This window comes from Marmota monax, unplaced genomic scaffold (assembly GCF_021218885.2).
Source record: "Marmota monax isolate L192 unplaced genomic scaffold, Marmota_monax_Labrador192_F-V1.1 WCK01_AAM20220418_F8-fsc00210, whole genome shotgun sequence".
NCBI lineage: Eukaryota > Metazoa > Chordata > Mammalia > Rodentia > Sciuridae > Marmota > Marmota monax.
Genome location: NW_026695248.1, coordinates 1,411,167 through 1,424,207, shown reverse-complemented (window position 1 = coordinate 1,424,207; position 13,041 = coordinate 1,411,167). Strand labels below are relative to the sequence as shown.

General features: G+C 39.4%; 2 protein-coding genes across 3 annotated transcripts in view; one reads left to right on the top strand and one right to left on the bottom strand.

The window, feature by feature from the left end:
- Eif5b (eukaryotic translation initiation factor 5B) overlaps positions 1 to 1,769 on the bottom strand; it is a 59,912-nt gene extending 58,143 nt beyond the window's left edge. For both annotated transcript variants that reach the window (XM_046440380.2, XM_046440381.2), the window contains exon 1: positions 1,548 to 1,769. In XM_046440380.2, the coding sequence (XP_046296336.1) occupies positions 1,548 to 1,582 (35 nt within the window). In that variant the 5' untranslated portion in view covers positions 1,583 to 1,769. The remainder of the gene's footprint in view (positions 1 to 1,547) is intronic.
- An 885-nt stretch (positions 1,770 to 2,654) lies between these two features.
- On the top strand, positions 2,655 to 12,167 carry Txndc9 (thioredoxin domain containing 9). The gene is made up of 5 exons (XM_046440382.2): positions 2,655 to 2,805; positions 4,734 to 4,952; positions 6,468 to 6,586; positions 8,113 to 8,367; positions 11,942 to 12,167. Exons 2-5 carry the CDS (start codon positions 4,764 to 4,766, stop codon positions 12,057 to 12,059), a joined length of 681 nt encoding a protein of 226 aa, XP_046296338.1. The 5' UTR covers positions 2,655 to 2,805; positions 4,734 to 4,763; the 3' UTR covers positions 12,060 to 12,167.
- The last annotated feature ends 874 nt before the right edge of the window (positions 12,168 to 13,041 follow it).

The window sequence follows — 13,041 nt, the reverse complement described above, 5'->3', positions numbered from 1 at the left end:
TTGGAAAAACAATTATTATAAGAAAATCATGGAAATTAGAAAACTGACTGAATATTGTATAATGTTTAAGAAATCATTGTTAACATTCCTTAGGCTTGATGATAGCACTGTTGTTGTAGAGTAGGTAGTTTCTGTGGTGGTCCCCCACACCCCCCAAGGGTTCTTTCAGATACACCTGATGGATTTATAGATCAAAGACCCAAAATCTGCTTTAGATTATCCAACAGGTGGATGAAACAGGATTGATCATGTCCTACTAAACGGCTCAAAACAGGTAACAAATATGTAAGTTTATATTATATTCATTTCTTTACTTTTTGCATATTACTGAAACTTGTTCTCAGCAAGGAAAAAATGTATTGTATACATCAAAAAAAATTGTTAAACATACAGAAATTTTTCTCATTAAACCACCCAGAATTCTACTTATTTCTTCTTATTTATTTATCTTATTCAATTAGTAGTTAAGTTCTATTCTTTGTTGTCTTTTAATTCCACTCATGAGCTGGACAAGTGCTAAGGGAAGAAACAATCCAACTTAAAATAATCTTAACTTCAAGACCCCAACTTGAGTCAGAATGATGAACTAGTACAGGTTTTGTTTTGTTTTTAATTTGCCTTACTCTCTCCCTAGTATTTAAACTAATTTGGGAGGATAGTGCACAAAGGTGTTAAGTCACAGATGGTTGTTCACTCCCAGGAAGCAAACTCTTACTGAAAAGATAAAAAACTCAATCGGATGTGACACACAGAAATGTTCCAAAACATCTTCAGGTAAGTAACTCACAAACACCCTTACACACTCGCACCCCCAAAAGCCTTTTAAGTGATTAGAAAGCGGCGACCCTGGTGGTTTGTTTCACCTCCTCCTCCTCCTTTCTTAGGGGAGGTGCTAGAGAGCAAAGAAATGACCAAAAGACAGGCCGGAAGAAGGAAAACGAAAAGCATGGAGTTTGGACCATCAACATTTAAAATAATATGAGAAATGTGTTCGAATTGAATTAGGTCAAGAAGGAGTGAACTGGCAGACCCCTCTCCGTAACTCCAACGTTCCTAAGCGGCTTAAAGAGTAGAAAAAGCTGGCGACACGTACACGGGGTTCGGACTCCCTCCTCCCCAAGTCTTCACAGGTACAAAGGCAGAAAGAGAAACTTCCCGACCCTCGACAAGAGTAGCGCCGGCACCTCAACCCCGCCTGGGCCACGCAGGCCGGACCGCCCCCGGCCCGGGAAAGCTGCCCGATCCTCCCGCGCGCGACCAGAAACCCGCAAACGACCGCCCGGCTCCTCAGGCCGGGAACTTCTCTTTCCAGACCCGGTGAACGGCAGCGGTGGGACCGTGCCTCGGCGGGGAGGACCTGCCTGCCGCCGAGGCCCTCGCGCCCGCCCGGCCCTGGGGTCTTGAACCCGCGCCGCCTCACTCGGCCCAGGCCCAGTGTCCCGCGAGCTCGTCGCGAGCCTAGACCGGGTCCGAGCCCGCGCCCGGCGGGACCCGCGCGCCCCACAGAGCGGCGGCGGCGCTGCCATACGGACCCAGCCACTGCCTACCTGTCTTCGCTCTTGTTTTTCTGTTTCTTCCCCATCGCTTGTCAGAGGCGCTCGTGGCCCCTGCCCTTCTATTCGGATAATCACAGACACACTGTCTCCCGTTCGACTTCGGTCTCGGCCCGGCTCCGTCCCCCGCCGCGCTGCCGCTTCTCGCACCCGGCTCTCCACAGACCCGCGCACTGGGACAGGGCACATATGGTGTAAGCTCTCAATGCGCAAGCGCATCGCCCCGCCGCCTCGGCGTGGGGACGCAGGGCGCGGCTCATCGAGAGCTGCGCTTCGGGTAGAGCGTCGCCAGTGGACCCTTTGGCCAGGCAGGAGCACGAGCGCCCTCTGCCGCAAGGATCAGCCGCGCACCGGGGTTTCCAGGTTCTAGAACCCGGCGGGAGACAATGAGGCTGTTCACTCCCCACGTCAACTCCTTTTCTGCCAGGGAAAGCAGGATTGGCATTCGGTTCAGAAGAAAGCCATGGACTTACTTTCCTTGTAATCTTTATATTCTTAGCTGCACGAAGTTCAGTAAAGAACCACAGAAACCAATGATGAGGTCTGGGGTTCTGGAGGACAAAATTGGGACCTTTCAGTAACACCAATGGATTAAGAACTATGTACGGTCACAAAAGGAAACACACAACAGGACATATCCACCAATTCCCTACTATAAGTCTTAATCTTTATAAGCAAAGTGAGGCCAAGTCCTAAAAATTCGTGTGTCCAAATACACGAAAGTCAGGAGAGAAGCTACGGGTGTTCCACACCTCCATCTGGGCGATGGTATTATAGGAGTTAATTAAAAATTCATCGTGTAGTACGGTATAATTCAAAAGGAAAAAATGGAAACGTGTTCAATAAACATAAGAGAAACAAAGTTCGAGTGTCAGTCCTGAACATGATCTCATTTCTGATGTAACATTCATGAGTAGAAAGTCAAACAACTCCAGCGTGTGCATTAAGAAACTACAACTTCCAGTATACTTTGCTCCCTCTCCCTCCCAGCAATTCACCCGGAAGAAAGAAAAGGATCGGAAACACAGGTTCCGAGTGGCAGAGGAAAAGCGCATGCACGGAAACCCTCCTCACTCGGCGGTCCACCTCCTCTTCAGGCGTCTCAGATTGTATCGCGAGAGGACCGGACCCAAAGAGAAGGCGGAAGTGAAGGCCGATTCCTAGTCCCCGGCAGCTGTAAGGCTGAAACCAAAGTGGGGTGCTGTCCTGGAGCTGCTGGTTTGTCGCTTGTTAAATATCACCGAGCTCTCAGGTGAGGCAACGGATGGTGTGATAAATCCGGTCACCACGTCCCAGTGCTGAGGGATACATAGCCACTCGATATTCGGCTGGGTCGGGGCAGGGGCGCGGCCGGGACGCCGGTGTCTGTGCAGAGGCCGAGGCTCTGGCGCATGCGCCCCAAGAGCGTTACGGTGGGTGCTGCACAGTTGGCCGCGTCTGTCTGCCGGGTTTCGGGGAGTGGCCAGGATGCTATTGGAAAGATCCCGGGGGACGGTTAAGGACGAGGCCCTTGGGTGTATTGGTGGGTATCTCCAGAGGAACCAAGGAAATGGCTAGGAAGTTTGAGGACACTCGGTGTCCTTTCCCCATCCTTGAGGTATGAAAAGTTATGGGGACCACCGCACCATGTCCTTCACCCCGTTCTGAATGCAGTGCCCACCGCCATCTGAGCCCAACACTGCTCTGCTTAATCATTTCTGTTCCCAGTTAGCCCAGAATTAAATTTTGAGCTCATCCTATAAAATTCTGGGATAAGCGTCAGCTGTGGTCACATTGATACTGACATTTGAGGCGAGGGGAGTTGGAAATCTTATTTACTATGTTTGAAGTACGTTCCTTTTTAATTGTATAGCATTGATGAGGTGCTTAAAGTTTGGTTTTTAAAACTCAAACCTTTGCTACTTGATCAGTTGACAGAAACGATGCTATGTTCTTTTAACATTAAACACATTTATTGAATACCTGCTGGGTCTAAACATTGCTAGGTCTGGGGATACAAAAATAAAATCAGCATTTCATCTGCTTTTCCTGTGAAGAAAAAGGAACTAGAAGTGATGTTTGGAAGAATAATATTTCCCTAAACTCAACCTTTCTTCACAGAGGCTCTTTGAGGGCCAGGTCCAGTGTCAGAAGCTGACTGAATGAGTTTACATTTTGTTCAGATTTTTAAAGTGCTCCAATATTATTTGTAAATGTGTTTTGGTTTTTTGAGATGCAACAGCTTCTTGCTTTGATAGGCAAATTATATTTCTGGGATAATAACTGGGGGATACACATTAAATTGCCCTTTGATAGTGGTAGAAAATACTCTTTAAATATACAATTGAGATCTTTTTTAATCTGAGTTCTGTTTTAAAACTTACTTTTCATAAAGAATGATTAAGGAGAAAACATCTAAGAAAATATTTAAAGTGTTACATTGTTTTACATTCAAGTTAAGAATACTGAATTTCAACAAGCTGAAAACAGTATCAATTTTTGCAATCTCATAGATTTTGTCAGGCAACAGAAAAGGAATGGATATTAATGCTTATGGAACAACAGGCAACATTCTTTGTAGAAATTATAATGAGACTTCTTGTAAGTTAAAGGATTTGAAACTCACAGGATGGTGACCATGAAAAAGCTGTCTTTTGCACAGCCAGTGTTGAAGCAAATTTTGACACATGTGTGAACACCTAAAACCATTGTTCACAGTTGTTTCTTGCTTTTCTTCCCTTTACCTTGGTAAAAAACATGATTGTCAGTATACAACCCTAGGTATAACTGCACAACTCATTTCTCTGTAGTCTGGTGATGGTTCTAATCATTTATCTTTGTTTTAACGTAATAAAACAAACTAAATAGAAGCACCTGACATTTGCTCTGAGTACTTGCATTTCAGTCTTCAATTGACTTTCAAGTTAAAATTGTTTCCTTGGTTTAATTTGTATAGAAATACATTATCATCAACTCTAGTTCCTCCTTAGTTGGCTATGACAAAAACATAAAAAGCTTTAATTTTTCTGAAGTTTTGATGTGACTGTAACCTATTGAAAATGAAATTTTAACACCTAAAATCAAGTGCTTGGGTGTTGGCAGAATACTCTGTAGAGTACACCTTGCTAGAATTTTTGCAAATGAGAGAAAACTTTGCTAAATGTTTGCTTTATTTCTAAAGTTTGTCAACCTTCTTCCCAGTATCAGGACTGAACTATACAATTTAGAAAAATGGAAGCTGATGCGTCTGTCGACATGTTTTCAAAAGTCTTGGAGGACCAGTTGCTTCAGTCGGCCAAGCTAGTAGAAGAACATCTGGATTCTGAAATTCAGAAACTGGATCAGATGGACGAGGACGAATTGGAACACCTCAAAGAAAAGAGACTTGAGGCACTAAGGAAAGCTCAACAGCAGAAACAAGTAACCTCTCTGACCTGCTTTCTGAAATTGCTATAACAGTATGCTCCTAACAACTTATATATACATGGGCTAGACATTTCAGTCCTCATTTTTAGAATTTTCTTAATTTAACATCCATCACTGTTAAAAATTTTGGTAGGAAGCTGGGAGTATGGCTCAGTGATAGGGTGCTTGCCTACCCCTTGAGCAAGACCCTGGGATCAACCCCTAGCACCACCAAAAAAAACCTATCTCTATGTGTATATTGTATATGTATATGTTTATATGCACACACATGTGTGTGTGTAAGGGTATATATGTATATACATATGAAAATTTTAACCCAGGGAAAAGAACATCAGGGAAAACAGGCCACGTGTAATACTTGAGGTGCTGACATATGGAAGAAATGTAAACTTTTCTCTTTAATCTTAGTCTAAGCTGGGATCTGCACATTAAAGTTGCTGTTGCATTCAGTATGAGAAGACTTTTGTAAAACTGCTCCAGGCCCGGGTGCTTGTTACGCATGTGTCAGGCGCTGTTAGGCATGGTTACATAGATGTCTTTCTTTCATTTTCACAGCAGCCCAAAAATGAAGTGGTTGCTCTATTGTGTCCACTTTACAAATGAGGGGATTGAGTCAGGAAAGTCATTAGAATTCTAGCCCAATATGTGGTGGAACAGGTATTGAAACCTGTGCCTTCTGCCTGCAACCAGTGTTCCTTTTCATTAAAACCAGATTACTAAAAGGGGGGAATGAGCTTCCAGTAGAGGTGATATGCTTCCTGCTGCAGGAATGGTTCAAAATCTCTCAGGCTTGGTTGATAATGGGTTCTGATATTGGTTTGAGAAGTTGGATTAGATGTGAGATCTTTGTTGGTTCTAGACTGTGAGAGTAAGACTACTCTTTCTTCTCATTGTCCATCAGTGGCCAGTATAGAACCTGTCTCTTATGAGGTAATCATCAGAAGCACACAGGGTTCCCAAGCTTCCAAACTGCAGTAACCTCCCTGACCCCAAGACTGACTGGTTTTTTTTTGTTTGGTTGGGTTTTTCTCTGCATGGAACTTCATTTTTAAAAGTTTTGCCCGGTTAGATGGGTAGCTCAGTGGTGGAGCACTTTCCTACAAGCATGAGGCCCTAGACTGTATCCCTAGCACTGCCAAAGAGGATAAAAAGCTTTGTATAACTTGAATCAAATGCTTTATTAGCTTAAGAATGTAAAAAAATTAAATGTACATTTACATTTTAAGTCTCGAGTCTTAAATTTGTATTTTGAAAATTCTGAGAAAAGAAGTGTTTTAAATTATCAAGAGAGCTGATTGTCATAAATCTGAGCCATGCTATGGAGACAGTCACTGTCCACAGACTAGTTTTGCATTGATACTAAAAACATAGGAAAGTAAACCTGCTAAAAGTAATTCATTTCCCAAGAAGATAAAATTGACTTCATTACAAAATAATATAGTGACAAAATATCAAATGGTACTGAAAGGGGAATTTCACGTGTGTAATCTTTTCTTCTCTCCAAATTAGGAGTGGCTTTCTAAAGGACATGGGGAATACAGAGAAATCCCTAGTGAGCGAGAGTTTTTTCAAGAAGTCAAGGAGAGTAAAAAAGTGGTTTGCCACTTCTACAGAGACTCCACACTCAGGTAACTTTGTTTCCTTCCTTGACTAACTCTTTAAAATATGATGAGATGTTTGGATGGAGATATACTGCCTTGATAGAAAACTAAAAGGAACAACTTGTATCAAAACATATTTGAGTACATTTTTTAATATTCTAGTCAGCATGTTAAAGTTGTGATTTTAGTGATTAAGTTAAAGACATGCAAAAAAATTGAATATTATCAAAAGGCAATAATATTCCCTTATAAATGGCTCCTAATTCCTCAATTATGTTTTCATGACTCTAAAAACATCTTGGAAATGTACACTTAAGCCAGGTGTCGTGGAGCATACCTGTAATACCATCTACTTAGAGGATGAAGCAGGAGGATCACAAGTATGAAGTCAGCCTGGGTAACTCAGTGTTGCCCTGTCTCAAAATAAAGGTTTTTTAAAAGAGCTGGGAGTTTAGTTCAGTGCTAGAGCACTTGCCTAGCATGCATAAAGCCCTGGGTTCAATCTCCAGTGCAGCAGAAAAAAAGAAAGAAATGTACTCTTAAGATTCTTAGCAGAGGGTTGGGATTGTGGCTCAACGGTAGAGCACTCACCTAGCATGTGAGAAGCACTGGGTTTGATCCTCAGCACCACATAGAAAAAAGTAAATAAAAATATTGTGTCCACCTACAATTAGAAAATAAAAATATTCTTCACCAGAACAGAATTATTCATTTCTGCTTTTTCCCTTTTTAATACATGTGTGTGTGTGTTTATGTGGATATGTGTGTATATATGTATGTGTGTGTGTGTGTGTGTGTATGTGTATTCTCAGTATTGGGGTGGGCGGGCACGGCTTTCTAATTGGTGGTGTTTCATGATATTTGAGTATGTTTTTTATATATATTAATATTATATATATGTGTTTATATATATATTCTAGTCAGCATGTTAAAATTGCTCCTTCATTTCTCTATTCTTCAGAACTAAAATGGCCATATTGATTGATGTATTATTTGTAACCCTTAACCTCATGTGCTTCTCAATGATACAGTCAGAATTTTGGTGACACTCTTCAGTCTTTCTGGACTTCAGATATGACACGATGTGTACTTACAAGTCTTATAGGTCTCTTCTGAGCTCTCTCAAGTTCAGCTTTGTCCTTCTTCAAACTATCCTGTATAAGATGCCATAAACATCCATAAGTGAAACAACATCTTAATTTTTGGCTCTTACCATGAATATGACTCCTTTTATTCAAAAAGCCCTTTATGACTTAAAGCATGTATTTAATATTTTGGTTTTTTAAATAATTATCATTAGGGCCAATTTTACTTTCTAGGATGCTAGGGTGTCTTTATACATCTCATGAAGCAGTTAACTCAGGACTTGGAAATGTGGTCATCCAACACAAGCTTTGGTTGGCTGCCACATTTTAGTGCTCAAACAGAAAAACTTTAAAATCAGATGCACACTGATACTTGTTTTTTAAAAAGAAAATCAATAGCTTTAACTTTTGACTTGGTATGTTATTACTTACTACTTACAGGTAATAATTATTACTTATTACTCACAGGTGTAAAATACTAGACAGACATTTGGTGATACTCTCCAAGAAACATCTCGAGACCAAGTTTTTAAAGCTGAATGTGGAAAAAGCACCTTTCCTTTGTGAGAGACTGCGTATCAAAGTCATCCCCACACTCGCGCTCTTGAAAGACGGGAAAACACAAGATTATGTTGTTGGATTTACTGACCTAGGAAATACAGATGACTTCACCACAGAAACATTAGAGTGGAGACTCGGTTGTTCTGATATTCTAAATTACAGGTAACCTTTAGCAAAAGAATAGATTTATTTTAATTTTTCTTTTTATTTCTTTGTAGTTGTAGATGGACAGAATGCCTTTATTTTGTTTATGTGGTGCAGAGGATCGAACCCAGTGCCTCACGCGTGCTAGACAAGTGCTGTGCCACTGAGCTACAGCCCCAGCCCAATTTAATTTCTATCTAGTTGTTATATTTAGAGAGGATTTTTGTGTCTTAATATTTATTTTATGAAATTAAGACTTTTAGGCTGAGATGGGAATAGTTTCTCAAAGGAGAGGCTTCTTTTATTTTATTTCTCCTCTTTTTCTCACCACTGAAGATTAAACCCAGTGACTTGAGCATGCTAGGCAAACTCTCTACCACTGAGCTGCATCCCTAGGCCTTTGTATTTTATTTTGAAAACTAAGTTGCCCAGGCTTCCTTGAAGACTCTTGATTGAACCCAGAGCTGCTCTACCATTGAGCTCCATCCCCAGCCTTTTTTACTTTTCATTTTGAGACAGTGTCTTGCTAAGTTGCTAAAGCTATCCTCAAACCTGTGATCCTCCTGCCTCAGCCTTCAAGTATCTGGGATTACAGGCATGTGCCACTATTCCTGGCATGAGAGCATCTTTGAAGCATACATTAGCATGATCTTAAAGCAAAATGAGATTTAGAGATAAAACTTGAGTCTTGGAGTACACCTGACTGAAAAAGTTTTCAACTGAATATTGAAACTAGTTCTGTATTAATCTGGAAACACAAAATGACACTTCCAAGTAGACTCTTCCCAATTTTTTCTTCCTTTATTTTTCTTTTCTTTTTTTTTTTTTGCAGCCCTGGAAACCAGAGCCTTGTGCATGCCAAGCAAGCACTCTATGACTGAGCTAGCCCCATTTCCCCAATTTTATACTGACATAAATTATTCCCTTTGATGAAATTAAAAATGCTGCTGTAAGGGCTGGGGATGTGGCTCAAGCGGTAGCGCGCTCGCCTGGCATGAGTGCGGCCCGGGGTTGGATCCTTGGCACCACATACAAACAAAGATGTTGTGTCCGCCAAAATATTTATTAAAAAATAAATATTTAAAAAAAAAATTCTCTCTCTCTCTCAAAAAAAAAAATGCTGCTATAAGGAAGATTATATTGGGGGAGTTTGTTTGTCTGTTTTTATTTTTTAGTGCTAAGGAACAAACCCAGGGACTTATTAGGCAAGTGCTATACCCTGAAGGTTATATTTTAAAACATTAGATTTTTAATGTAGATACTCCTGTTGCAGAATCTGAAAAGTAAAAATGTTTTCTGTACTTAGCTTACATTCCTTACTATGGACAATTGTCTTAGTAAACAATGTAAAGTCCAACTTGACTTTCTTAGATATTCATCTCTTTGTCCACCTCTAGATAAATAATTTATCTAGTTCCACAAATCAGAACCTACCATCTTGGGTTTGTTCCTATTCTTTTTTTTTAAATTTTTTTTAGTTGTAGTTGGACACAATACCTTTATTTTTTTATTTATTATTATTTTTTTTTGTGGTGCTAAGGATTGAACCCAGGGCCTCGTACATACTAGGCGAATGCTCTAACACTGAACCACAACCCCAGCCCCTGTTCCTGTTCTTGATTTGAAAAAATAACAGGTGGGCTGGGGATGTGGCTCAAGCAGTAGCGCACTCGCCTGGCATGCGTGTGGCCCGGGTTCGATCCTCAGCACCACATACAAACAAAGATGTTGTGTCTGCCGAAAACTAAAAAATAAATATTAAAAAAATTCTCTCTCTCTTTAAATAAATAAATAACAGGTAAAATTGTGTAGTTAGTTAGCATTCCAGAGTCATAGTGCCTTTCAAAACACGTGGAAAAGTCTCTCATCTTTTCTCTCACATTTCCTCATCTTTCTTTTCTCTGAATCTCTCCTAGACATGCGGACATCATTCCTGTATTATAGAAATTGGCAAAACTTTATATTTTGAAAAAGTTCAAATAAATAAGTTGCAAAATAGGATAAGGCAATCTCATGTGTCCTTTACCTATAACCCCCAATTTTAAACTTTCCTATTTTTTTAATATACTCTTTGCACATACATATAAATGTTCTTCAGAATCATTTGTGTGGAAGTTATAAATGCCATATCTCTTTACTTCTATATACTTACATATGTATATTCTAAGAGTAAAGGAATTTTCTTATGTAGCCATAGTACAATTATTAAAACAATTAGTAATTTATAAACCTATTCAAATTTTACCATCATCCCATTATTGTTCTTCATACCTCAAAAATTCTCATTTAGTCATTATGGGCCTAGTTTCCGTTAACCTGTAACAGTTGGATACTTTTTCATTCTTTGAGGCATTGACACTTTTGAAGTGTACAGATTAGTAATTTTGTAAAACCCCCCCTAGATTGGGGTTATGCTATGTTTTCTTAAGGTTAGATTCAGATCATATGTTACTGTTAGCCATATTACAAAAGTGATATTGTGTCCCTTCTCCTTGGTGCATGATATTAGCAGGCATGTGATGGTTTGTCTCATTTCTGGTGGTGACTGAGAAAAGGTTGACCACTTTTTTATCTTGCCAAAGGGTAATTTAATGAGGAACCATTCTGTCTTCTACATTGATTATTTAGAGATGTTAGTATGAAGAGGGACTAATTTTTATTCACTGAATTATAGTCTTTTTCTGTTAGCACTTACTTGGAAGCTCAAATTGCCTCAAATTTGGCCAATGAAAGCCCACGTCATACTGACCTCTGTCCTTTTAACATGTCCATAATTCTTTGAGCCCTACTTTCCTGCTCCAGTGATAGGGAGGCTATCATTGTACTCTCCCTGGAAGTAGCCATTTCTGCAAGGAACCATTCTTCTTTTCAATGTCAAATGATTTTCAAAACCAAGATCTGGGTGCTAGGAATACTCCCCAGACACTTGAAAGAAGAAATTATCTCATTTTGTCTATTTCTCAAACATCATTAAAGGGAGTTTAAAATGAAAGAAAAAAGTTCTATACCAATTCCAGATTAATAATAATGACTTCTATGGGTTTTGCTAACTTGTACATCTAAACATGTAGAAATGTTCGACAGGACCAGACCAATCATGGCAGCTATCATTCTGCTAGTAAAATGTCTCACCCAGGTTAAGCATCTCCAGAACCAACGAACCAAAACACTTGCCTTCTTTCTGAACTTTTCAGTCAGAAGTTATATCAGCACGGCCTGTAAAATGTTAATTAATAATTAACGGTAAAAAAAAAAAAAATCTAAAACATTTGGCAGTACAAAATAAGGTATAAAACTATTATTCATTAATATGAATATTCTACTTCTTGGGAGAAAACCTGCTATTGGGTCTCCTTGTACTTCAGTGAGTCCTATTCCTGTTCTTCAATAAATCCTGTGCTTACTAAATATAAATACACACACACACACACATTCTACTTCTGACACTGGCGTTTAACAAGAAATATTACACTGTTACAAATGTTTGATGTTACAGTGAAGAAGAAAGTTTTTTTTTCTTTTTTGTAATTAAGTATACCAAATGTATTGCATCATAAAGATAAAGTGCTTTTCAATTTTCTTTTGTTTTTAGTGGAAATTTAATGGAACCACCATTTCAGAGCCAAAAGAAATGTGGAACAAACTTCACAAAACTGGAAAAGAAAACTATCCGAGGAAAGAAATATGATTCAGACTCTGATGATGATTAGAGTTCAATTATAATTCTTTGTAAATCATCTATTTATTTCTGCTTTCTTCACGTTTCTGTTTGTTTTCTAAATCCTATTGATTTTAATAAATTGGTCTTCTAACACTCATATTCTGTAGTTTTGTACAATTCTTGTTTAAGATGAGGAAAACTTTGGAGTTCTTAAGTTACCTGGGAAGGGTCGGGATTCTCTATTTTTGAGATTGATTTTATTACACTATGATTCTTTTTTTTTTTTTTTTAAGAGAGAATTTTTTTTTTTTAATTTTTAGGTTTTTTTTGGCGGACAAAACATCTTTGTTTTTTGTATGTGGTGCTGAGGATCAAACCCGGGCCGCACGCATGCCAGGCGAGCGCACAGCCACTTGAGCTACATCCCCAGCCCCTACACTATGATTCTTAACATCTTTGAACCATTTACAGTTGTAGTTTTTAATCTACTAAGATGGAAATAAAAATTCAACAAACTATTCCAGGACTAATCCCCCGCCCAGGGACACATTACCACTAAGCTTCATCCCCAGCCCTTTTTATTTTTTATTTTATTTTGAGACAGGATTTCACTAAGTTGCCAAAGCTGGCCAGGAACTTGCTATCCTCCTGCCTCAGCCTCCAAAATAGCTGGGAACAGGCACACCTCAGTGTGCCCAGCTCAGTACTAATTGTTGATCGGCATTGTTTGTACAGTAGGTCAAGTAACATTTACTGGTGCCGTTGTAAATAAATTGTAAACTCTCACTTATGGGATATATTTGAACAGCTATTAAAGAATTTGATTATTTATTTTTGATGCATGTTGATATTCAGTCAACTGAATACCACAAAAAGCTCTCAGGCTGTTAACATATTTATTTAAAGGATCCGCATGGCTTAGGTTTTAAACCATTAAAGAACAATCAGGAAACACTTGGAATGGCAGGATGAGGACTCCTCTATCACTTCACAATAAAACAGCCATAACTGGCAAAATTTTAAAACCAAAT

Coding starts and splice junctions, on each gene's coding strand:
- Txndc9 (XM_046440382.2), top strand. CDS start 4,764: ATGGAAGCTGATGCGTCTGTCGACATGTTTTCAAAAGTCTTGGAGGAC. Junction 4,953..6,467: donor AAGCTCAACAGCAGAAACAA/GTAACCTCTCTG, acceptor TCTCCAAATTAG/GAGTGGCTTTCTAAAGGACA. Junction 8,368..11,941: donor TCTGATATTCTAAATTACAG/GTAACCTTTAGC, acceptor TTTTGTTTTTAG/TGGAAATTTAATGGAACCAC.